The sequence below is a fragment of the Myzus persicae genome, unplaced genomic scaffold (assembly GCF_001856785.1).
Source record: "Myzus persicae strain clone G006 unplaced genomic scaffold, MPER_G0061.0, whole genome shotgun sequence".
Classification (NCBI taxonomy): Eukaryota; Metazoa; Arthropoda; class Insecta; order Hemiptera; family Aphididae; genus Myzus; species Myzus persicae.
In genome coordinates, this window is record NW_019104102.1 from 92378 (window position 1) to 118866 (window position 26489).

At 28.4% G+C, this 26489-nt stretch overlaps 2 protein-coding genes and 1 long non-coding RNA gene across 5 annotated transcripts; 1 reads left to right on the forward strand and 2 right to left on the reverse strand.

Annotated features, from left to right (window-relative positions):
• Positions 1–431: 431 nt before the first annotated feature.
• On the reverse strand, positions 432–5581 carry LOC111038775. Of its 2 annotated transcripts, none has more exons than XR_002605011.1 (4): positions 5395–5581; positions 3314–3404; positions 1322–1439; positions 432–1003 (listed from the first exon to the last, which is right to left on the reverse strand). It is a non-coding gene; the product is annotated as an uncharacterized LOC111038775 (long non-coding RNA). The 2 variants fall into 2 exon arrangements; XR_002605010.1 differs by having other exon boundaries at positions 1292–1439.
• Positions 5582–5592: 11 nt separating this feature from the next.
• LOC111038774 lies at positions 5593–9400 on the forward strand. Its single transcript, XM_022322003.1, has 3 exons — positions 5593–6802; positions 7637–7841; positions 7942–9400. Exons 1-3 carry the CDS (start codon positions 6658–6660, stop codon positions 8192–8194), a joined length of 603 nt encoding a protein of 200 aa, XP_022177695.1. The 5' UTR covers positions 5593–6657; the 3' UTR covers positions 8195–9400.
• A 2864-nt stretch (positions 9401–12264) lies between these two features.
• Positions 12265–18226, reverse strand: LOC111038773 (ataxin-2 homolog). 2 transcript variants are annotated; one of them, XM_022322002.1, is made up of 7 exons: positions 17739–18226; positions 17011–17672; positions 15395–15585; positions 14944–15315; positions 13978–14873; positions 13038–13615; positions 12265–12801 (listed from the first exon to the last, which is right to left on the reverse strand). In XM_022322002.1, exons 2-7 carry the CDS (start codon positions 17650–17652, stop codon positions 12622–12624), a joined length of 2859 nt encoding a protein of 952 aa, XP_022177694.1. In that variant the 5' UTR covers positions 17653–17672; positions 17739–18226; the 3' UTR covers positions 12265–12621. The 2 variants fall into 2 exon arrangements, with proteins under 2 accessions (XP_022177694.1, XP_022177693.1); XM_022322001.1 differs by having other exon boundaries at positions 17011–18226.
• Positions 18227–26489: the final 8263 nt, after the last annotated feature.

The following is a 26489-nucleotide window of genomic DNA, read 5'->3' on the forward strand; positions in this document are numbered from 1 at the left end:
ATACAACACTACATATTATTATTGCTATTTTATTAACATTAATTATTAGGAATACATTCAAATTAAGTATTTATTCATTGGAGTTAGGATGCTGAAACAACATCTATTTCAATTTTGGGAATCATATTTTCAATGACACTTAAATTGTCGCAACAATATGCAGCAGCATGTAACCAAGTACCCCAGCGAGTTATCACTGGCTCCGGGGGAAGAGGTGTTTGGGGGTAATTTTCTTTAAATAAATTTACATAACAGGGTGCTTTAAGGAAATTTTTTTTTTAGTTGATATCAAAAAATCAACTTCGGAAAATTCTGATGTAATTTAACCTGGAGAATCACACATAATATAAAACGGTGATACATTATTAATTTTGTAAATAGCTCAATATTTAACAAAAATATGTAACACGAGTAAAATATGTGAAAATATGTAATATCAAACATAGCTTAAAATAATCAGAAAATCCTGTAACGTATTTCTATAAAGGAATCATTCGAATATTATCATGCGCGACAAATATGTAAATACATGCAAATCTGCACCCTACTTATAAGTATATGTATTTTGTTTAGTTAATTAAAAAACTTTTAGATGAATTTATGACGAGAATAATTGTTTTTTTTTATCTAACATATTATCATGTAATTTACAATATGTATGCCTGTTTTCAGCAATTTTCCTAAAACAATATTATTAAACAACCAAGTGTTGGTAATATTTGAGTAAGTATATAATATAAATAATTGAAATATATTTTACACAGATTAATCTGTGTCTCTAATAAATTAAACATATATTCATTTTTATACATTGTTCCTAATGTCGGTGGTCCAGTTCCATAATTATGATTTGTAAATATTGTTGAAGATAAGTTGTAGACAGTTTTTTGTTTGTATTTTTCCAAATTGATACAAAATATGGTGCTGGACACTAAAAGTATGTCCAATTTGTTTACCATACTGGATTCAAAATCCACATAATTTGTGGATATGACATCTAATCCTTTAAACATAGAAAAATGTTTATCATAACACATAATAATACCTATATGATAATCTAATATGATAATAATTATTATTATATCTAAGCTCGGAAATTAACTTAAGATTGAAACTTTTATTTTTGTTAGAATTTCTTAATCGATATTCTTCTAACTACAAATGTGTTTTAAAATGTTAAAACATTTTTAGGTTAAATTTGTATTTTTTTATGATTCATGTTGTTTTTTAGTTTATCAAGTTCTGAGCCTTATAATAACAATCTACATCAATAAATAATGATAGTAATTACATTAATGGTTTATAGAATAACATAAATTACTTTCAATTACTAATAAACTCTATGGTAATAGACAGTCTTGGAAGCTCATACACTGATAATTTTCTGTCAGAATGTGTTCTTTTTCTGAAAACTTAAAATCATCTAATATTGTTTTGACCTGAAAAACCAATTAAACATTATTACTGATTAAAATAATAAAATGGAAAATTAACAAACTTAAAAAAGTAGGCAGATACTCAAATTGAAAAATTTATTTAATATTGTCATAATATTTACAGGTATGGAAATAACTGCAATAAATAATGAGATCAAATATCAAATTTTATATTTTTTTAGTAAAACAGAAAATAAAATGAAAATAACAATATTATTAGTAGAATACGGATTTGTGTGTATTAAAAATTCAAAAATATGTACATATATATGTATTTAATATACCAATACATATACCAAATATGTAATTAATATACCAATACATATACCAAATATGTAATTAAAAATACAAGATATGTAAAAAAAAAATTTATTTATTATTGAAAAAAAATTATTAAATAAGTACTAAATATAAATTATAAAACACTACATTATATTATTATTTTATTAACATTAATTAGGAATACATTCAAATTAAGTATTAACTGGAGTTAGGATCTACTTTGTTGTCAACAAAACAATTGACAATCATATACTATTTTAGGTCGTCAAAAGTAAATTGACATCGATTAAGACACCATGTTTTTATAGCGGCTAAAGGACCTTTCCACGTCAAAAGAATTGACGAGAAGGTTGCGTATCGCTGACGTCGTGAATATTTGCAATAGCTTCAAGTGTCTTTAAACCTGGGTTTTTACTAAGTACTTGTTAAACTTTTTTCTGAATTATTATTCCAATCTCCCTAGGGGCTTCTTTCTTTAAATGAAATTTGCGAATGATATAAGAATCTTAACATTACAAATGAATGCAATTGGCTCAAACAGTTAATAATAGATATACAATTTATTGTTACTTACAACTAACATAATAATTCCAGTAGTCTCTGAGTTCCAGAGATGGTGATCAAGGAGAACTATCATCTCTTACATACTACCTATTTGGCCGTAGCCCTACAATACTAATCCGTGAGACTTATTTATAAAAGGAAGGACTTAATATCTAGTCAGCACATTGTATATTTTATGTTTGTAAGGTATATAATAAAAATGTACAATGTGCCTACTAAACATTTTATATTAACAAAATATAATTGGGTAATGATGTAACCATCGTTACAATAAGTAATATCAACCATACAGTGCCGTATTTCCCAGTAAACACTATAAGCTAGTGCTTAGGGCGCCAAATAATTTTTAATATTACATTTTTACTATAATATGTAACTATGTAGAACTAAAATAAAATGTTTTTAGACGAACGGGATTGTAGTAATATTTATATTTTATGTTTTCCAATTTCATAATCGTAGAGTTGTATGTTTTTATTTTTCATCATTAAAATTTTAAGTAAAAAATAAAATACTATAATTGTATGCTTTAATAACATTTTTTAGACAAGAAAAATATTTATATTAAAAGACGGAAAATTATTTAGTGCTTAAAGCGGCACAATGGTTAAATCCGGCACTGCAACCATAGCTTAAAATAATCTTAAAAATTTTAAAAATATGTAAATACATACAAATCCGCATCCTAGTTATGAGAAAGAAACAAGTATCACTATATCAGTAAACAATATTTACTAATTAAGCCTACGTTTTAAGCATGGCTGACATCAGTTTGTTGTAAACACATGAATTATAAATTATATTGACATACAGAAGTGGACATGATAATCATTTTTTATGTTCCTAAATTTAAAAAAAAACCTAGTATCCATCACTTTCAATGATTAATTTCATAATTTACGGTAGGGGAGTTGACCTTAACTGCAATTATATACAGGTTTCAACTTCAAATTTGTCACAACTACAATATAAATTACAAAAGTTCTTCAAATAGGTAAGTTATATAGCTAGGTAGTAGGTATTATACTTACTAAAGAATAAACATTGTTTGTCTTTATCATAATTACTAGACACTCAAAGACAGACAAATCAACATTTTGATCAAGTGTCTATAAAATCTACCTAAAACAAAATAGGGGCAAAGAATAAAAAATATATAATAGTAGGTAGGTAATGTCAAATTGTAAATAGTATGGATAATTAGTAACTACAATAGACTCGGTAAATATATTATTTAGAGACAACGCTGCAAAGAGAATGATGATCAAGAGTGATGGTAATCAGTAGTATGATCAACCATAAAACAATTTTAATTGAAATTTAATAAGCCATATATACATTTTTTTAAATTTTATTGTAAGCTGTAAATTAAATTTTTGTCTTCTGCTATATTTTTTTAGCATATAAATCTTAAAAATACACAGCATAATTTATAATATTCTATTTTAAAAAAGTATATTTAAATGGTTTTGGGTTGAAAAATCTATGAGACATTTCCATTTAAAAATAATAAATGTTCGAATATTAATACATTTGTTAGAAGCAAATTTAAAAAAAATACGTGGACCTATTAAACATATATGTAAATAACTTGTAATTGGACATTATAACCATCCATTTGAGAATGTTAACCATTTAATAAATTTTCATATTATATTTTAAAAACTATTCACCTTCAATTATTTTTCAAAAAATCCATATGTAAAATATAAGAATAGATAATAAATGATAATAGATATTAAATTAATGTTAGCATAATAATATGGTATATCTTAAACCGTTTTAAAGAAAAACAGAATAAAGTATTGAAAATATCCCAAAGCGTATAGTTCATCATGTTAATAATAGAGTAAAATGATAGTATTATTACGATTTATTGTGAACTGGGTATATTTTTAGTTTAGTGATTTCAACATAATAGTTGAACTTTTAGAAAAAAGTTTAAAGAAATAATATGTAATTTTAAAATATTCACCATCCATGTACCATGTTTCTCGTTGAGCCATAACATACAATCTAAGATAAGAGCGGTATTTGGACGTCCAAGTGGCAATATAAGCTTTAAATTTGCACAATTAGTACAAACTAACAATTTGTAAAATTATTCAATGAAAAATCTCATAAACAGTATATTTATTTATTTGTATTTGCAATTTATATATTGTTTAATATTTTTAATATTTATATTGGTAAATTTTGTGTTGGAAATAGTATTATTTTAAAGTATTACAGAATTATATTAATATTTATTTATTTAATTACATTATTAATTTAATCATTTGCACATTTATTGAATGAATTGCATATTATTATTTAGTATTTTTACTTTTAAATTTCTGTCCTGAGGGAATTGTCCCGTTAAGGGTGGAAAAAGCACAGTGGGAAATGCCTTAGATTCGATAAAAGCCGAGACTAATTAGTCTATACCTTAAAAATAGCAAACTTTGAATGTATATAACTTGGTCCAACCGCAAAATACAGACTCAACCAGAGATTTTTTAAATAAAAAAATGTGGTGTCAGGTAAAAATATAGGTACCCAATTGACAAATTGAAAATGAAATGCATTATTATTGAAATATATTATTTATAATATACCCATAGCTTATCTTTAAAAAAAATAACAAGAAACAACATTTATATGCAGCTCAACTCATTATTTACAATTAATACACTTATCATCTTTAGGCAACGTATTGTGCATTAATAGAAAAGGTTGATTGGCCTATAATCAACATATTATTCATAAAAAAAATAGTCACAAGATCATAAACCTCATACCTAGAAAATACAGCCAAGAAAGTGAGAACTGAGAATAACAATACTTGAGATTGGATGTAACTTACCTACTCAAGAATTATGGATAGTAATTAGTAATTAAATTGACGATATTATTGTTATTATAATATGTAGGGAGGCAGTTTTATATAGTAAAATTAATAAATAATAATGTAAGGTTATATCATGAGTATTTTAATATGCGATATGCGTATTATATTATAAGTTGTTTAAGTTTATAGATCTACCTTAGATAGATAGTTGCTACCTGTTGGTAGGAACAGTTGCTTATTAAAGTAGCAGTATCGGCATAGAAAAGAGTGTTTAATTCTTACCTAAAGTCTAGAGTTTAACTGTTGGTCGTTAGACACTTAGACTGTTGCAGCATTGATATTAAAACATTTTATGGATACAGCATTCCTATCTTAACTAAAGTCTAAACATACGCTTTGTTATCAACATAACGGAGAGAGAAACGATGGTTCTCACACAATCAGAAGCTACTTTAAGCAATAAAAAAATTATAACCTTGGATGATAATGAAAGTTATGATATTCTCAACTAGAATTAACTAAATGTTAATCTAGGCTTTGTCTATAATATATGGATATTACAGTGTACTGATATGACCGGGACGCCGGTTCGCGGTTACTGACATTTTCAACGACACCAGTGTCCAGTGCTATGTTAACACTTAGCAGTATAATTTTACCATAATAATATTATAATATATTTTAACCACGGACTAAGATATCTTAGTCCGTGATTTTAACAGTTTACAGCGTCACCGCCCCGTGCTGTACTCCCGTGCCGATACCACCGAACACCGACACCGCCATCCCCCACCACCATAGAATGTTGCGACCATAGATAAGAATATTTTCAAAGGGCATATAAAACCATCAATGTGGTAACAACTACAATAATATTTCCGCAAGACGGTTGATAACGCGCGCAATTGCCATTTGAGAGTTGAGACTGGCCCGCGCCGAACTATAGCTGTGGCGGTCGTGACTCCTACAACGGTAACCGCAACGACTCACTAACCGACGCCGCGCCGTTTACCGCCAACGAATCGATCGACGGACGCATCTCGCCGCCACCTATCTCTGTCGATAGGACGTCGCGACACGGAACGATCTGCCACGACCTGTGTACCTATACTTATAAATAATAAACATTTTAACTATTATTTCGGTCCGCCGCCAACCTGCTAAAAAATCCGATCGATCGTCGGACAACTTTGCCGACGAGCGTACTTACAATTGAAATTATTTGTTGATCGGCGGACGACGCGCCGTGCCCAATCCTCTCGGCTCTCGCCCCTCGTCGTTTCAGACTCGCAGCGGTCGCGTCATCGAAATTTGTCGTCGTCGTCGTGACATGTTGAACGCAGAACATACACACCGTCTCCACCGTTACTGCAGTGCCAAACCGAGCCGCTCTCGGCGCGCAACAGCCGACATTTTTGTTCGCCTCTTGTGAGAGCTAAGCGATTCGGAGTGATTGTTTTTCGTCTCAATACTTGTCAGTGATAGATCGGACATCCGAGACTCGCCTTGTCTTGTAACATTTGTGTTCCGTAGTTTGTCACCACCATGGCGTTCAATAACTCCGCTCCAATGTTCGTTGAAGGAAATCCAACCAGCGTCATAAACAGACATACATGCAAAATGCGAAATAAAAGAATGTGGAAATCATTACGTGCGCACATCTTGTCACGTCGAGAAAAGAGCAAACAAGGTGCGTGTCCAATTTTTTACATCACTCGTTATCGATTTCATTTGCATGCACACATAATAGAATATACAATATGATGAATTAATCACATCGATAAACGTGTATGACATGATTCAAGTTAATGTTACTGTTCAATAATTTATTTAAATATTTAGTTTCTTTTACTAAGATAATATATTAGAAATACAGTTATAGATAGAAATATTAATTTTAGTTTTTTTAGTTTTGAATTTTTAAGTCAATTTTATTTGCTAGGCAGGTCTTAGTTGTATCAAAGTTTAGCAGTAGGTTTATCCATAAAGTTGAAAACAATTAATAAATAACAGTGTTTAGAAAAGTATAACTTAAAATAGTTGTATGATAGGTACCAAGTTAGCAGAATAATAGAATACCTATCAATGAAGTACAAATGTGGCTGTGAGGACAATAGGTAATGAACTATATTTCATAAGAGTTTTTAAAATCCCAAGGATAAGCATGACAGAGCATTTAAGGGTGAAGTTTGTAAGGTTTCAATCTGAAAACCGGATGTAAAGAGACAGTGGGTGATAAAAAATATAGAAAGACTAGAAGTGGAGAGAGCGGAAGCATTAACGGGAGCAATAATAGCTCTACAAGGCCAAGAATAATCCAAAATGAATAAAAAGATTTATTTTATTTTATTATTTATGAAAAAATAGTTGATAGGCATTAAAAGTAATAATAAACAATCAACGAAATAAGTACTTTGTTAGTATTATCTAAATTGTCAAATTAGAAAAATAAACTGTTTTAAAATATAACATTAATATAGGTTGGATAATAAATAATATATAAGTTGTTTTTATTCACCAACAGATGAAGCTGATGCTGAAATTTTGAGAAAAATAAAATGCGCAGAAGATCAAAAAATACAAGAAAATAAATTATCATTAGCACAAATTAATGGTCGTTTATCAGAACTACGAGATAAGCGAGATGAACTTGAAGAAGAAAAACGTGAACTGCTGAATCAGAAACAAACTATTATAAATACAGTTATAGCAGTGCCTGAGCCTAAGTGGTATATTTATACTATCAAATGTATATTTTTGTAAATTGATTATTAGGTATTATTAGTCTATTATCCTGTAGGTCATATATTTATTTTTTTTGTTTTTCAGTGCAAACTATGATCGTAAACTAGTGACAAAAATCAAATTTAAAAGTAGTATAGTTTCAAATTTTGCTTTTCTCCAACAACAACATGAACAACATGAATATTTATTAGACATGCTGAAAATAGAACCTTGTATGGAATCTCCAACTCCTGAATTGTTTGAAGAATCAAGTCCAATATCAGATTCTGTGGTAATACCTACAGATGTCAAAGAAAGTAGCGAGACAAATAATTGGATTATACATCAACCAAATTAAATTGTATTTCATCAATAATTACTAAATACTAATTTAACATAATGTTTGTTACTGTATTGCAGTGGTCCATATTTTATTAGGAATAATAATCTTATTATATTGTTTTAAATTTATTTTTATAATGAAAGTTTTTTTTTAATTTTTGCATTATAATTTGTAAAATGTTTTCTTTTTATTTATCTAACTTTTTATGGAATATTAGATACTATTGTAAGCACTTTATACTATGTTAAATCAAGAGATGATCAATTTTAACTTATTCATATTCCTCTTTTATTACTTATAATGAATATACCACAATTAATTTTAATATCATTTGTTAGTAACCTATAATTAAAATTTAATTTGTGAATTGTTAATATACATTTTAAGCCTGTAATAGAGTGGTTAATTTCCATTATTATAAATGAAAATTCTAGCTTTTTAACTATTAATTGATCAAGATCTTCAACTTGTCCAGCAATATTGCATTTTTATTATTTAAGTTTAAATTATTATTCATGATCATCTGAATTTTAATTATTTTTAAAATGGTAGTTAAACAAAAATAAATAATATTTTTGTATTCAAATTGTTTTTAAATATAAGATTACTCTAAGTTATTTATTAGAATGGTCATCATTAGCGTTATAGACTGATATTATAAAAACTTTTAATTTACAAATATTAATTTTTAATAAAAATGTTTTTAATGAGATACAAAAAATACTGTTATGTTTGAAAGTAATTTTTAATTTTTAGGCTTCACTGTAATGTGATGGACAATTGGTAATTTTGATATATAATCAATTTAAAGGTTCATTTGGTTTTTTGTGTTTATTTTTGAACACTACTCATGTATTAATAAATTATATTAAACGTTGTTCTACTATTAATTTTATAGCTATAAGACGTTGTGGATATCAATTTTTTTACTCAATTTAGTACTCTGTCAAATTAGACTAAAAATTGTGAAAAATAATTTTATTCTGACAGCCAATATTTCGCATACTAGCAAATGGCTCCTATTATCTTCAACATACATTTTAAGTTCTGTCCTATAAAATATTTCAAAGATATTCATAATATACCATTAATAAATATTATGAAAAAGTTATTATTATAATATCTTAAAAAAATATGTTCTAACTACATAGAGAAGTTACTTATAAAAACTGTTGTGTACTTCACACCTTTTTTTTCTTAATGTATACTGACTTAATTAGCAACTGATAAAGAAAAGAGTATTTATTACACGAAATCTTGTACAAAATTCTGAACAAATAATATAGAGCTACATAGAGCTACATAGAGCTGTCTGTATATCTATTTTGTGTCATGTGTATGATAAATGTTTTCTGTATTATATTATATATTTTAGTATACATATGAAATCTAAATAATAAATGTTTGTTAATGTTAATGATATTTTAAATTATTTTTAAGAAGTAAATTTAATATCAACCAATATAAACAAATTATATTATATTATAAATAATAATTATGAAAATTTGTATATTTTTTTTTACTATGATTCATTTTTGTTAAAATAACAATAAAAAAGTTGCTATAAATACACTTGAGCTTAATAGATTTCCGGGTTCTATAAGTTATGAAAAAAACGTGTATCGTTATATTACAATATCTAATAATTTTTTAGTATTGTTTGTGTGTTTTCTTTCATTTAGGTAATTAATAAAAAATTATTTTTTAATTATAATAATATTATATGGATGGTTAACATCTATATTATCTTGATATTACACAATCCATTTTAATTAATTAAAACACAACTTTAAATTTAAAAAATGGCACCATTGATTTGATAAGTTTAGGTTATTTATAAAATTAACAATTCCAAGCTTGTATAAAATAAATATGATACCAAGATGTTGAAGTAAAAACCACTAAATTATTTTATTTATTTTGAGAACTTAAGTCTAACAACATTAATTATAATTATCAATCGCTAGAGTGATGAATTGAATAATTTTCAAAACAAACTACTCAACTCTTCACCAGTTATGAAAAAAACTAGAAAACAACCAAAAATAATGATAAAAAAATTAATTTTTTTTTATCAATCGGTTAATACCAGTCGGTTCCAGTAATTTAATATCAATTATTATATCTGTTGACAGCTGCAGCAAGCAGTAGCTTTATCATAAAATGATAATTGTTAAAATAAAAAATTTGAAGAAAACAAATTTGTAATATTTTATACTACATAATGATTGTGATAATTGACAAAAAAAAGCCAAGGGATTGGCAACTGCCTTAGTGCTCCTTGAACTATTAAGACAATTTTTTTAATTTTATATTTTCTAAAGAGAACACAATTTTGTTGTTACTTACTTTTTACTTTTCAACACATAAAATATGTTAAATGTAGTTCACGGATAATAATCATTTTTTAAATTTATACACTGTTGCCATTGGTTACAGAAAATAAAATAATTACCTATAAGCTCGAAATTTATGTTTGGTCAAAACAACACAATTAAACTGTGTTTAAAATCTTCTTAACATTAAATGGAGTTTAAATAGAGGTAAATCCACAGGCATTTAATTTGTAACATTGTGCCAGATCAGCTATGTATTATTTAATATATAAAGAAGAAATAATATTTTTATCTTAAGCATAATTTTTTTTAAAAATATTTATTATTTTATGCCAGTTGCATGAAGAATCGCAAAATATTTAATGATTATTTATTTATTTAATTGAATTTAATTGAATTTAGTTGGCTAATGGTAATTGGCTAATTACTTCATTACATTATATTAAACTATTAAATTATTAAATTTTCTATGAAATTCACCTAAGGCTTGTTAAAATAAAAAAAATTAATTCTTTTGTAATTTAGAAAAGAATCTAATGATCTCATATACATTTAAAAAGTAATTGGACATTGGAAAAATACATAAAAAAACATTCCACTTATTGGTCTAAAACCATATAAATAAAGGTACCTACTCAAACAGCCTTATTTATATAAAGTACTCAAAATATGTACTTTCAATAGTATTCAAAATACAGCATTAAATATTTGGAAGGAAATGGTTTTCTAAATGTATACTAAATACTGTATTTGGAAAATTGGAATACTACCAGAGTCTGGCTAGTATGCCTTAGAATTGAAATGTGTATAGTTTTTATAGTATTTAAAGTATTTGAATACCTTAAAAAGTTATTATATTGTTAACGAGTAAAAAATATCTTTATAAAATGTGTTATACCGGCATCATTTTTTTCATTAAATGTCTGCTATGTAACAGCACAAACAAAATTGAGTAAGTACTTTATGAACTTTCCTTGTAACATACAATATGCATTAGAATAAAATGTACAAAAGTAACAATACAAGATTATCAGATTTCGGTTTTACTTTAATGTAATGACAAATCTACTCAAATCTAGGATAAAAAAAATAATAAAAATAAAAATATTGCAATATATTATTTATATTTTGTAATAATGGTCAAGATATCATAATATACCATTTATTTTATATACTCAAAGCTTACTGGCAAGATAGTCAGGACTGATACAATTTAAAAATTAGTCATTCAGTCTATATAGAAAATTATCCAGTTTTCACTTTTTGGAGTATTGGGCTTGGTTTAAACCTCAACATGCAATACAAAACATTTAAATGTAATCTTATAGTAAATTATTGACACGGTTTTATATCTTAACCATTGTGACAAATTAAAATAAAAACCAATTAGTCAGATTGTTAATTATATCTCTAAAACTAATACAGATAAAGTTAGAAAAATTTTTTTTTAAATTTTTAAATTTTGTTCTTTTGTCAATGACTGATAAATGATTTCCAAAATTCATTAATGACCAATGCATATCGTTTATTACTGTTGGGTATGTATTTTATGTTATAAAATAAATAATTCATAATCATAAAAAACCTAAAAAAAAGTCAATAATTGCTCATTTAAAAGAAAAAGAAAATTTACTCTATGGCTCCATACACATAAATAATATAGGTTGTCATTGTAATTATGCAGTAATAAGTTTTTATTTTGTTTAAAATACAATAATATGTAATAAAAAAAAAAAAAAATGTTTTAGCTTTAATGGTGTACTGGTATTTTAATTAATTGTTGATAATGATACAATGATATAGATAAACAAACATTGAAGTAACTATTTAACTAACATGAAATAGATACCTAAGTATTTTTACAGTGTAGTATTGTAGTCATGCATTCTAAAAATTCATTTTATAATTGGATTCGTTTCTTGAACGAAGTATAAAATAATAATAGTTGAATATTAATAAACTAAACTCAAATCAATTGAAACTATTATCTAAAATAATGGTTTAATCAATTATTAGCCAAATAATTATGGTATAAAACTAAGAAATGTTAAAAAAAGAATAAGTTTCAATATTGTGTTGAAGTTATGTTAGTTATTTAAGCTATTCTCAATTGATTGAAGCTGTTGTAGGAGGTGGTGTAGTGGATAAATTAGTTTTCAAATTCCCTTGTTGTTGATTAGGTTCTGGAGGTGGTGCTACTATGGGTATAGCCAGATTGACACGTCTTGGGGGAGGTTGTTGTTGTGGCTGTTGCTGTGGTTGATAGTAAGTGGTCATGAAGGTTTCCTAGAAAAAAAGGTTCATAAATTTAATAATATAATTATAATATATTGGTGTTGATAAAATATACATTATAAATATATACTTATATACTATTTTATCATTAAATAATCAACGCATTAAGTAATACGATCAAGAAGAACGTACTCACAAAATTAATTTGTGAACATACCTATATCACATTAAAAATAATTTTTACAAAATGTTTAAATTAAAGCCAATGATTAAAATAATAAGCTTACTGGTTGTTGCAAAGATTGTGTTCCAGATGGTGGTGATGTTACACCTGTAGCACCTGTTGGTACTGGTTGGTAAACAGCTGCCTGAGCTGCAAGCATCTGAAGAGCAGCCGCAGCAGCTGCTGCTGCTGCATTCTGATCATCAGCACTTCCAGCTGCTGGGCCCGTTGCAACTCCAGAAGCATATTGGGGTGTAGCATACATTTGATGATGATACATAGATGGATCAGCAGCAGCCATAACCATCATACCAGTGTTATGATCAAGCACCATCCCATGATGTATTTGTTGTAAAGGTTGGTGATACTGTTGTAATTGCAATGGAGGTGGTTGTTGATGAATTTGGATTGGTTGTTGCTGTTGCAATTGTTGAGGCGCAGGTTGCATTTGTTGGTCTTGCATAACTATCCCGTTTTGTTGTTGAGGAGCCGGAGGCTGTGGCTGAGGTGTCTTAGATATTCCGCCAAAATTAAGTACTGGGTCAGGAAGCTCCCTACGACTTTGAACTGAGTATCGTTTTGAGCTTCGTACAACCGGCGTTGGAGGTGCAGGTGGATCAATTTGTTGATTTTCATTTTCATCTTGAAAAAATATATCATGAGTTATTATTATATATAAATCTAATTATTTTAGTTAAAAACATAATATGAGCCAAAGGTTCCTTAAGTTCACGGTTACCGGTAAATGATACTATTATAAAATACAGGAATGAAATACTGTAATAGTATGTCTAGACTCTAGAGAACTGAGCAGTGAAGGGTATAATTAATTACTGCATGAATTAATTTATGCTTAAGTGTTTTTAACACACATAATTATTACACTCGAAGTCATATTATTATATTGTATCAACATAAAAATAACTAATGCATATTATAAATTATGATTGAAGAATATTTGGAAGAATTAAAAATGATAACATGTTTTAGGATAGAATACTTACATTGACGGTTACTGTAGTTTTGATAGTGTCCACCACCATGTTGTGTACGCCCAGTGCCAGCAGTAGTAGGTGCTGCAGAATGATGCTGCTGATCGTAGTTGTGTTGATTTGAACTGGATGAAGATAAAGGTGTTGATCCTTTAGAAAAATATCTATCACGATTATATTGTTGCGAAGTTTGATGTTGATGGAAATTACGGCCACGAGATACTGAAGGCGAAGAATTTTGGTGCTGGTGGTTATGTCCTTGACCGCTTTGACTATTGTTGTAGTGTTGATGCTTATTATTATGATGTTGTATATGGCCACCACTGTTTTGTTGTGGTCTACGGTTAAAGAAATTTGAGTTAGCTGTTGGAGAGTCTCGATTTACTTGAGCGCCTTTCTCTTTGCCACTTGGAGACTCTGTTGAAGACCGGTTGAAATAATTTTTAGTATTAGTTGATGACGATGAAGAAGAAGGACCACCATTTTGCTGATCCTGGCGATTGCTACGATTTGTAGGGGAATTTGTACTATATTTTGAAGTTGCTCGGGATGACGGAGTGTGATGCCGAGCCTGGCTGGTGGTTTCCACAACTGAATCCACAGATTTTTTTTCTTCATTCTGAACAGAAAGTGTTTTCGGTTGTTGTTCTTGATTCTGATTTGAGACTTCTGCAACTGTAGGAGACTCATTTGAAGCAGTAGGCTCTGATTTTTTCGTATCATCCAAGGCTGGGAATTCAGAGGTGTACTCATCAGTTGTAGATTTGTTGATATTCTTATTCGGACAAACGACATTACGTCGAACCATACCTCCACGCTTAACTTTCATAGACTGTTGGCCGCCAGCAGCACCAGTGTAAGCTTTCGTATCCTGCCAACTACGAGTATATTTGGTGGTGGCAGCTCGCCTTAAATGAAAGCAATTGTAATTATTAATATACGCAGACTATAAATAAATAGTTTCCATCATTAACTTACCCATATTTATGGTGACGTCGAGCTCGAGGCGCCTCTGATTCTTCCCGTATGTCATATCCGTAAGAGGCCAGTAACTCATCACGGCTTTTACGTGTCTGCTCATTTTCATCGTACATATCGTGTGTCCACTTATCCAGAGCGTCTAAATCACGAGATTTCCTAGAACCTACACTGAGTTTTTTTGGCAATCCATCAGCAGTTACAGAAGTTTCAGAGTCTTTTATTGTAGCAGCAACCTTAGATATGGCCAAGACTTTTTTAGTAGATAGTGTTCCATCCCCAACTGCTATATCTGTGTTTTCAGCAGTATCTACTGGAGTCACTGATTTTTGTTTTTTAATGCCCGTATGTCGTCTTCTAATGCGGCGACGACTAATAATTATTAAAATAAAATGTATTATTTACTTAATATCAAACATGCCTAAAATTATATTTCTTAGTCACTACTCACTCAGAAACCCCATCATCATCTCCTGAATCTTCTTCATATCCATTATCTGATTCTGATCCTTCAGAGCTTGTTGTACTATATGCCATGCGGTCATCATGCTCATAGAATCGTCCACGCCTAGGTATGTACTGTGGATCATTAGTATCATCATCCACGGGCACAGGTACTACAGGTTCTGCAGGGGCTGCAGGCTAAAATGGAATAACAATCAGATAAAAATTATATTTAAAACTATTTTTAGTACAGCAAAAGAATATGCAGCAGTTTCAACCAAAATCAGTTCTTTTGCACATCTCCAATCAACACCTACTATAAGGAAAGTGGTTTTCATAGCTAGTTAAATAATTATAATGGTTTTCAAATGGGGGTTTTTTTTTAAACCGAATACCATTTAAATTTGAACAAATATTTTATTAAAATTTAGTGAAGGCTCAACTAGGAATACTATATATATACCTGATTATACAAATAAAATAATCAGGTCAAATATATAGTTAAGTAAATCCTCGCTTTCATCTGAGAACAGTAAAATACTTAAATGGAATTTTGTTTTAAAAGTTATGTATCAAATAATAAAATTGTCTGCCTATTGATAATTAACAGATAATACCTCGATGTATATAGGTGATGTATAGGGCTAGGGACTTCATGCCTTTAAAAACCTCAAAATATGCATACATTTATGCCCTAAAAAATCAATAAATATGCAATTAAAATATGCATTTAAAAAAATTATATTCTTTTACAAAATCATTAAACCGATCAGAAGGTTTTGGTTTAGGTCTAGGCATTTTTTAATTATTCTATTATGGGCTCATTTGAAAGAAAAAACACTCCATGGACCCAAAATACGAAGAATGCACAACACCAACCGTCAACTTTCACTATTCACAGGACCGTCTAGCCTCTATCTACAACTAGTCTTATTCTATAAAATGTTTTTTGGTATTATTATCGGCTTATCGCCTATCGGGAATCACGAGTGTGGATACCAATAAGTAACAATACAATTATAGTGTTAGGCAAGAAAAACGCAACCATTAATTTTTAAATATTTATATCTGATCCAGGATATCTATTTCAAATTAAAAAACTTACACTTTGTATAAAGAATATTGTCATATATGCACTAATATAATAAAATATGGTCACATATAAACTTATAGATAAAATATGGTCAAATATGCAACTATAAATTTTAAATATAAACTTGGATTGCTATGAAATAAATTTCTATATTAGGTACTTAGCTATGTTTTTAATGATTATTTAAAAACATGTTAACTCCTGGAAGTTTCGAGCCTTAGTGATGTACAATTCTTAACAGTACCTACTTACAGAATAAGTAATCCAATTAGAGTATAGAGAATTTAAAACTCAAAGAGTTTTCCATATTTGGAAATTAATTTTAATTATGTAGGTAGGTTCTTATATAATTTTTTAAACATTGGTATCCGGTATGTTAGTATACATGAAGTATTTGAATACCTTTTTTAGAAAAGAACATTTGATTCATGCAAAATTATATAATAATGCACACGTCATACCTACACTAGAAAATCGTGATAAAAGCACAATAAACCAAATATACAATATCAAATTAAATTATTGCTCACATCTTTGGTTTCTTCACCATAGTTTTCATCACCATCACCTCCCTCTACTTCTTGTTGAGAACTACTTTCATCATCGGGAACATTTTCCTCTTGAATAATATCTTGAGGCTGTTCTTTTACAATATTATCGTCTTCTTCATTTATAATATATTCAACTGCATCTTCAAATACACTACCTATAGTTGAGTTATTTATTTCATCAGACTCTGACTTTGTTTTTATAGAGCTATCTAGATTCATATCAGAATTTTCATTGATAACAAAATCCTTTTCAACCGTAGCTGTCTCAAGTTTCTGTTGCTCATCCAAAACTTTTACACTTAGACTGTGTTTAATCTCATCCACCTCATTAGTCGATATTTTTGCAGATGCCATGGCTAAATTTAACTGATCTTCTTCGACTCCAGGATTGTTACTAGTGGCATTAATGGTAATTGCAGTTTCATTTGTCACAATGGCTGGTTTGCTGACCACCACATGTTCAACATCATCAGTTTTCATAATCATTTCCATGTCTACCTTAATTGGTGGAACAATTGCATCACTCACAACCACTGGATTTGCCACATCGGTAGCGATGACGGCAGCATCAGTAGTAGCGACGGTGTCCGCTTCTTTCAAGTTGACAGCAGTACTCTCCATTGCAAAAATTTAACGTTCAACTATCGGTGGAAATTATTATGTTAATGAGGAACGGTATGGTTATATGAAATACAAAGTAAAATTACCCAGCGTTTACGACGATAATAGGAGCAGCAGCAACAGTAAAAAACCGAGGATTGTGATAAAGAAAAAAAAGAGAAAACAAAAGAAAACGCAAAACACGACGCGAAAAATTGTACCGAATTGTTTGACGGGTTTTTAGAGATAATTTCTTTCGATCTACGTCAAAAAACTACGCAGACCGAAAATCGAGTTGGTTGACGGCGGCGGCGGTGGACGAATGGTACAAACGATGCTGTCGTGCGCGACTGAGCGCTGCGAGTTAAGCACGCAAAAAATGCAGGTTGAAAGATCGGGCGTTGTCGTCATAAACAGATTCGGTTTTTTTGTCTCGGAACAGACGATCACGAACGTTGAACAACGGATGTCATGGCAAATTGCAACAATTTAATACTTTAACGTTTAACAACGAGTGGACGGGCGCCGGGGACCCAGGTCGTAAGCACCAGTGCAATAGTGCATCACCACGCGATAACGAATAACAATGATATTATCTCGAACATAGGCCGAACGAGGATTTACGGCGGCGGCCGATAACGCGGAAAGCGATATTTTGCATGGCTGCATACCGTCGGGTTGTTGTTGAACATAATTTTATTGAACTGCTTACCGGGTTACCGCTGATAACGATGGTGACGATATAATATTATGGTTATGTGACGACTGGCTACCATGATTTTGGAGGTAAGCCTTGCCACGTGACAGGAGGTAGAGTGTAGACTACCTATCAGATAATAGAACATATTTCATAAAAAGTGTTTGTAATATAATAAATTCTACGTTGAATCCGTCGTAGCTGGCCGTTTTGCTTGTTGTGTTACCTCTAACTGTAATGCCACCATTGTTAATAAAATTGTTGAGTGAGATTATCATTGATGTAGTTGTTGTCACGACTAAAAATATAATAATTAATGTCTTTAGTTGGGGTAGTTGTGTAACCTTAGCTATAGCTATATTAAAGTACTTACTACTTGTTATAGGCACCAGGTACCAGCTATCGGTGAGTGTCGTTGTCTCTGTATTTCATACGCCTAACATCCCAAAACGTACGTCCAATAGTTCAAATTTTGTGATGTTAGCTTCAATATTTGAGGGAATTGACCTATGATCAAACTTAATAATATGAACATTACCTGCCTTAGTTTTATGTGATATTTTGAATTTTTAGTGAGTTATTACCTAATAAGTAGATACTTATAGGTAATTTGTAAAATATTGTAATTTAAAAATTCTTGTAACTCGCTTAAAAATTAAAATATAGAATAAAACGTATGAGAAAATATGTACCTGGTGTCATAATGTTACTTATGACTATAGGGAACAGATTTTATTCATTTATTGTAAATAATACATAATTTTATTGGAATGAGATATATTTTTATCTGATAATAATGTTTACGATTTAGATCACTCTAATTGAAATAAACCCTAAGTTATCTTACACATTTTTACATATTTTATGTATAACTACATCCCTCTTTTGTAAATATTTTAGTAATTTTAATTTTTTCATATTTTTTCATAGATTTTTGGCGATGTCATACATCAACTGCTTTCAGGGTTGCCACCTTTTTGTTTTTAAAATAAAGTACATCATGACTTATGGAAATTTTTTTGCACACAAAATAAATTGTGAAAATACTGAACAAAACCATTAATGAGTAAAGTACAGAACAAAAAAAAAACAATTATTTAAACAATAAAAAAATGTGAATTTATTAATATCATACAAACATCATAAAATTAAAACATAGTATTAAGAACTAAGCTTTTTAACAAACTTATAACAATATTTTATTATTACATTATTTCTATAAATATATTATAAATTATTTTTATTAACAATATTTTTAAATGTATACTTTTTATTACTTTTAGCAGCTTTTAGTAATTTTTCATCTTTTAAAAAAGTATCATAAATTTCAGTGCATGTTTCTTTAACATTAAAAGTGATAATTAATTCATATTTGATAAGTTCAAGCCTACACTTATTTCTTTCATCTCTATATTTTAAGTTCATCATAGAAAATACTCTCTCACAGTAACTTGATGTTGCAGGAATACTATATATAAAACTAACAACTTTGTAAATATTTTTAAGATGAAAGTTATTATTTTCAAGATTTGCAATTTTAAATAAACTTTGCCATTTATTACATGAATTTGAATTAGTTTCTTTTAATAATGGTAACATTTCATTTATTCTATTGCATTCGTCATACAGTTCATTCATATTCAAAAAAAGTTTATTTTCTAATTTAAGCTCACTAATCAAATATAACAATTCAGAATATTTAAGTTCACTTGAAAGGTTAACACATTTTACTTGTCTTAACCAATTTAAATCTGAGAAATCAAACCATTTATTCAAGTAATTAATTGCATTGTTCAAAAAGTTTAAAAAATCATTAATAAGAATATCTTTGTTTGTTGACATTTCAATAAGTTGGTTTGTGTGAAAGCCAAAAAATTTATCTTTTATTCGTATTTCTAAAGATTTTTTCAATGAATTCATCGCATCATAAACTACCATAACTGATATGTTATTCCCTTGTAATTTATTAATGTATTCATTGAATAAGGGCAAAATATGACTTAAAAAGAAAAAGTATATTTCTATGTCAGTTTTTATTGTCACTTGATCATCACTAAAAAGTATTTTTAATATTAAAGGCGGGCATTTTTCCAAGGATAAGAAATAGGATTTAATTGGTTCCCAATTTTTTAGAATCATTTCTATGGCAGGCAGTAAAGATAACCATCTAGTCACTACATGTTTCTTTAGTTCAGACCATTCACAGTTCAAAAATGTAAAAAAATCTTTTAATGTTTCACGTCTTACAGAAGATTGAGAAAAATGAGCATATATTTTTAAAATTACATTTTCTATATCAAATGATATAAAATTCATTGCATATCTTACAGAGTTGTGAATAATATGTGCATGACAGTTTGCTTTTATTAAATTAGGAATTTCTTTTTTTAAGTTAGTATATAACGAATGATTTTTTCCAAAATTACAATTAGTATTATCAGCACTTAATGCAGAAACTTTATGCAAAGATAATTTGAGGTTTTCAAAAGATTTTTTTATATATGAAGACATTTCATCTGCCGTTTCATGTGGATTTTCATAAAAATCAATTAATTTATTTTCAATGCCACTTTCAATACTGAAATATTGGACACTGAGAGGAAAAAGCTTTACATTTTTTTTGTTGCTAGCATCAGTTTGAATAGAAAAAGCAATAACACTTTCACTATTTAAATAATCAATTATTTTATGGAGATAAGCTGGCCCTTATAATACTAAAATAATACAAAAATACTAAGAATAATAATAAAATTGATTAATATTAATTGTAATATTGAATACTATTACTTCTAAAACAATAATATTATACAATTTATTTGCGCCCCCACAATATCTATATTCCGTGTTAAGAATAATTGATGAACTATTTTCCTCAAGTAAATATTATAGGAAATAAAGTATTTTAGCGTACTTTATTAAGACTACAAAGTCCAAAGTACAGAAGTGAAAAAAAAAGTACAATACTTTAAAAAATAGTACGGGTGGCAACCCTGACTGCTTTTCCAAACGGCATACACGTATCGATATATGCTATTTAATTGGTACAATTTCAATATGTTTAATTGGTAATAAAAGCCTAATAAAATAACAATTAACAATATTAGTCATTTTTGACAACGAATAAATACCTTCTTTAAAATAACAAAATTACATTAATTTTACTTACTTAAATATTGTGGCATGCTGCTATAATATACGCTGTCAATAAGTACCTATACCTAGGAAACCCTTCAGTATTATATGATGTCTAGACTTTAGTTCGGGAGGAATTTGTATTGTAGCTTTTATTTGTTTCTCTTCGAACATCGAATTTGTGTCGTTTTTTAAACCAGTTTAAAATGAAAAAAGTTGCACGTATATTAAATATTAACGTAGCTGTGTACTTATAAGGATTAAACCCTACAGAGTATTTGAACGAGATGGGTTTCGTGGTTAAAAGTCACTCAATATTATCGTAAACCCTTAGAAAAAGTTAAATAATTAATTTCAAATGTAGAAACTATCTCCGCTATTCATAAAGTTAACAATTTGATGGAAAATGTTAATTTAAAAAATAATTTAAGTTACATTAGTTTTTTAGAACATACGATAAAATAACTGAAAACCCAAAATATGCCTTTGACATAAAACTTATGCGTAGTTTAGAAAGCACAAAATAAATTAGAAAAGCACCAAGACACATAGGAAATTAAATTAAAGAAAATATGCACATCATGTACCTATCAAGGAAAAATCACGTACAAAAAATATTAGAATAATTAGAGACCGGCATATCGTGTACACTTCACCGTATAACGATACCGATGTGAATAGAGTCGAGGTATAAATAAATAAAATAAAAATATATTGTATAAAACTAATATAAGTGTTTTAAAAATGCCACTGTGAACACAATAATATATGCAGGGTGATTGTCTCACGACTCACCCCCATTACCTTTGATAGTGAATTTATTCAAATTCTGATTTTTGGAATTTTTAAATATTCTTTAAGACTTTATTTTCAAATTCTTCAATTTTTTGTACTATTTAAGGAGTATTCTGTGGTGAATCAAACTTCATCTGTTTTTCAAACGAAAATATGGTTTAAAATATACAAGCATATAATTTAAAAATTAAAAAAATCAGATTTTAAATAACTGGATTATTGAAGAGTGAGCATACTTGATGAATCACCCTATAGACCAACAACATAATATTTGTATAAAGTAATATCGGTAAAACACGATTGCGTACAATTTTTATCTGCAACTTTGAACTTCACTGTTGCCATTTGCTTTGAACTTATAGAACAGGGCTGGCCAAACTCTTTTTGGTCACGATCTACTAAAAATATACTTCACCTTTGAGGATTGACTTATTAATCAACTTATTGATCGACTATTATTAAGAAACATAGAGCGCGTGGCCCTAAAAATAAATTCTAATATGATGAATTTGAAATTGTCCAAGATCGGTCCAAGTGGTACCATAACTTAAGTCATTTTTCCAATATTTAAATTTTACTGATCACAAATAAAAACATAAATTTGGCAACGTTGCACAGTAAATCATACGCAATCTTTTGACTTTTGGGGTAAATATTAAAGTTAATGGTTTAACGTACGCAATCGTGTTCTCAAAAAGATACATCGTACGCAATCGTGTGGTACCCAAGTAATATAATATCCTTACCATTTTTGAATTAATTCTTTTGTCTTTCCAATTATAATATATTGGTAGACACTAAACATCACTTGTTCCACTGCACCATGACCTAGTTAGGCGACCGAGCATGTCTTCTTTAGATACCAAATTGATTAAATACCCACATAACGATGTTTAAACTTATTTAAATATAGGGTTAGAATTTAACTATTAATATAAAAAATCAAACGTTTAATTCAGCTTGGATTTACATTATTTTATCTATACATTAATTAGAATATTAGATACATATTTTAATATTAAATTAACCTTAAATTATGATTGAAACATTAACGTTATTGAACAATATTTATTTGAGACTATTGCATAATAAAAAATGTAAAATGTTAATATTATTATATTAAAATTCAGTTAGTATATTAATACTAATAAAACATTGTTTTATAAGTAATGCACTAAAACATCAATATTAATCTCCAAATATCCATTATGTATTAATTTATAGTTAAAAAAGCAGGTAAATGGATGTCGCTCTGCTGCACATTAGTTGTCTATAGAAGGTCGCTGTAATGATTATTATTAAATATGAATTCAATGATTGAAAAAAGATTCTGAGCGAAGACAGTATGTCAGTCTAAGATATTTTATTATATTGTTATTAGTTATTTAATTGCATCGAAAACACACAAAAATTGCTTATTAAAATTTTATAATTGCACCAAAAAATTAATTATTAGGTATTATTTATACGATAACCGGTAAGTAGAATTAATATTATGAATAATATTATTTTTAAATTATTAGTGATGCTGGAAAAATATTAAATACTCTTATATAAAATTATGCTGTTTTGGAACCGAAATACAACAAAATTACAAACGTTATTCTTTGTGTAATTTTGTAAGAATTTGAACTTAAAACGCTTATATAAATTTAATTTGACTTTCCAGTAAAAATTTTTTTTTTGATAAAGGCAGACAAATTTACATTTAACTTGTATTAAATTTTCAAAACTTAGATACAAAAATAAAAATATTTAAGAATTTCTTACTCAAAAAAAATTGTTAATTTTCTTGATTTTTATGAATTTTGATAAAATTCTATGTTCAAACTCTCATAAAAAATTATTGTGGATTTCCGCTAAATTTTTTTTTTTAATTTTCACCAATAACAACTTCCGTATTACGAGGAACTATGTATTACATTTACAAGTTTTTTGACGTGGCGAAAATTTTTTTATCGACATTAGTTAAAAAAAACAAATAATAATCGAAAATTTCATATGCCTATAAATTGTTCAACATGAGTCAAAATATTTAACACTAACATTCAGTGAAAATTTCATGTATCTATGGTCATTTTTTTTAGTTACACTAAAAACAAAAATCGGCTTTTTCGAAAACTAGTTTTGCTCAAAAATTCCCGTTTTTCCTTCATTTTTTGTTTGTTTTTCCTGCCACTTTAATTGGAAATTTTAAATTTTGACCTCCCAAGCGCACCAACTAGATTCATTTTCTTACCAGAAAAGTTGCTGTTAAAGAAAATCAAAGTACTTTTCATGCCCCAAACCGTGATGACAGACACAAAAAAAAATATAAAATCATAAAAACACACCTTATCATTGTAAAATCAAAACATTCATCGCTCTGCTTAAAATCTAAAGCAGTATATTAAAACCTAAATAATTACGAAATATATTTTAATATTTGAAAATGTTGCTATGTCAGGTAAATATCTGTAACATGTAAAATATTATGTAGATAGTCCAAAATTATTCATTATTTATAAGTAGGTATTATAATAAGCTAATTACTTAAATTAAATATTGCTCATGTTTCACCCCTAGGCCCTAATACATGTAGTAATATATTATATATATATTTATCTAATATACTTTAATATGTCTAATATGATATAATACCTATACAGTTGCCCAGACAAGGACTATTAATTATGTTACATGAATGTATCTTTATATTAAGTAGGCATTATATGAATACATGAGTACTGCGCCTGTAACAATTTATTTGATTTTATGTGTACTTTGATCATACCCTATTTGGCTATTTTATAGAGAGACCTGTTGTTATTGAGTTTCGGTGTAGACTTTCGACGACCTGACACTCTCGTGATTTCAATTATGTAAAGTCGGCAACACATACGCGCATTTTGGCGTAAAGTAACGTTACAGCATAATATACTTGGATTTTGTTTACGATTATTTATCTAAAATTATAATGTTTTATATTTTCTCCAAAAGATGTTGATAACATGGAAGACGCCACCGATATAGTATTATAATTTAATTACTTTATAATAATATGTTACCTGCATACATGGGCGGATAGGTAATCTTATTTTTACCGGGATATATTTATTAGGGCCACATATACCTAGAGCCTATATATTATATTATAATATATATAAAACAATTTAACTTCTTTTATATTTTATCATTGGAACATTTACTTAACAAATCTGGATCCATTCTTTTTCTTTTTGAATCCCCACTTTTGAAACTTCGTTTAGACATAATTAATAATTATCATGTATATTATTTGATAAATTAAAATACAATTAGCAAAAAGCCACTGTCACAGTAGTCAATAGGAAAAGTAAAATAAAAATAATAACACCTGATAAAATTTTAAATAATACCATAGGGCATAGAGTAAGAAATAAGAATAGGTAAATGATATTATTGTACTTAGTTACTTTTTATAGTTTATGGCGAATAGTTGCTCCAGCCCGCCTCTGGTACTATGATATTAGTTATATCTCGATAATACCTATATAAAAATATAACTAATGTATTCAATTATTAGAAAATTAATCATCAACTTGTAAATTATTCTGGATTATTATTGAGATTAGAGGGGCAAATCTCACCAAATCAGTTTTTCATTAATAAAATAATAAGAGTTTGGGCCAATTGAAATATACCGATAGAGATAACATTACAATAAGATAAACCTAAACATTTAAAATACTTACCTATTGTACAAAATAGTTAAATAGTAAGTATAGTTTTTATAATGCTTAAAAATATTACTAGCCAAACATCGTGTTTCATAAAAAGAGAAATCATGCTTATTTAGTCATCCTTTTTTATATCTTTAATATTTGAAGTTTTCAACCATGCTCAATTTCCCTCTTTTCTATACCATGGCCCAGGAACAACTTCCACAGAATTGTCTAACTTGAAATGCACCATACACCACACCATTTTATAAAGGTCTTCGAACTTGTAAGTAAGTATTTATAAGTAACGTATTTACAGCGGGTATATACACAAAATCGAAAATACATAATCTGCATTAGGGGGGTAGGACAAAATTACACAATAGAACAATACTATACTCACTATAGTCTATAGGTCTAAGTTACAAAACGTTAAAGCGCGTGCGTTAAGTCGGACACACTCGAAAATGACGAGCGACATAAACAGGAAACTATTGGACAAAGGACAAAGAGTTACGTAAATGTGAATTTCAAGGATTAGAAATAATAATAGA

Coding starts and splice junctions, on each gene's coding strand:
- LOC111038774 (XM_022322003.1), top strand. CDS start 6,658: ATGGCGTTCAATAACTCCGCTCCAATGTTCGTTGAAGGAAATCCAACC. Junction 6,803..7,636: donor TCGAGAAAAGAGCAAACAAG/GTGCGTGTCCAA, acceptor ATTCACCAACAG/ATGAAGCTGATGCTGAAATT. Junction 7,842..7,941: donor GCAGTGCCTGAGCCTAAGTG/GTATATTTATAC, acceptor TTTGTTTTTCAG/TGCAAACTATGATCGTAAAC.
- LOC111038773 (XM_022322002.1), bottom strand. CDS start 17,652: ATGGAGAGTACTGCTGTCAACTTGAAAGAAGCGGACACCGTCGCTACT. Junction 14,874..14,943: donor CGACGTCACCATAAATATGG/GTAAGTTAATGA, acceptor CTTTCATTTAAG/GCGAGCTGCCACCACCAAAT. Junction 13,616..13,977: donor AAACTACAGTAACCGTCAAT/GTAAGTATTCTA, acceptor TATTTTTTCAAG/ATGAAAATGAAAATCAACAA.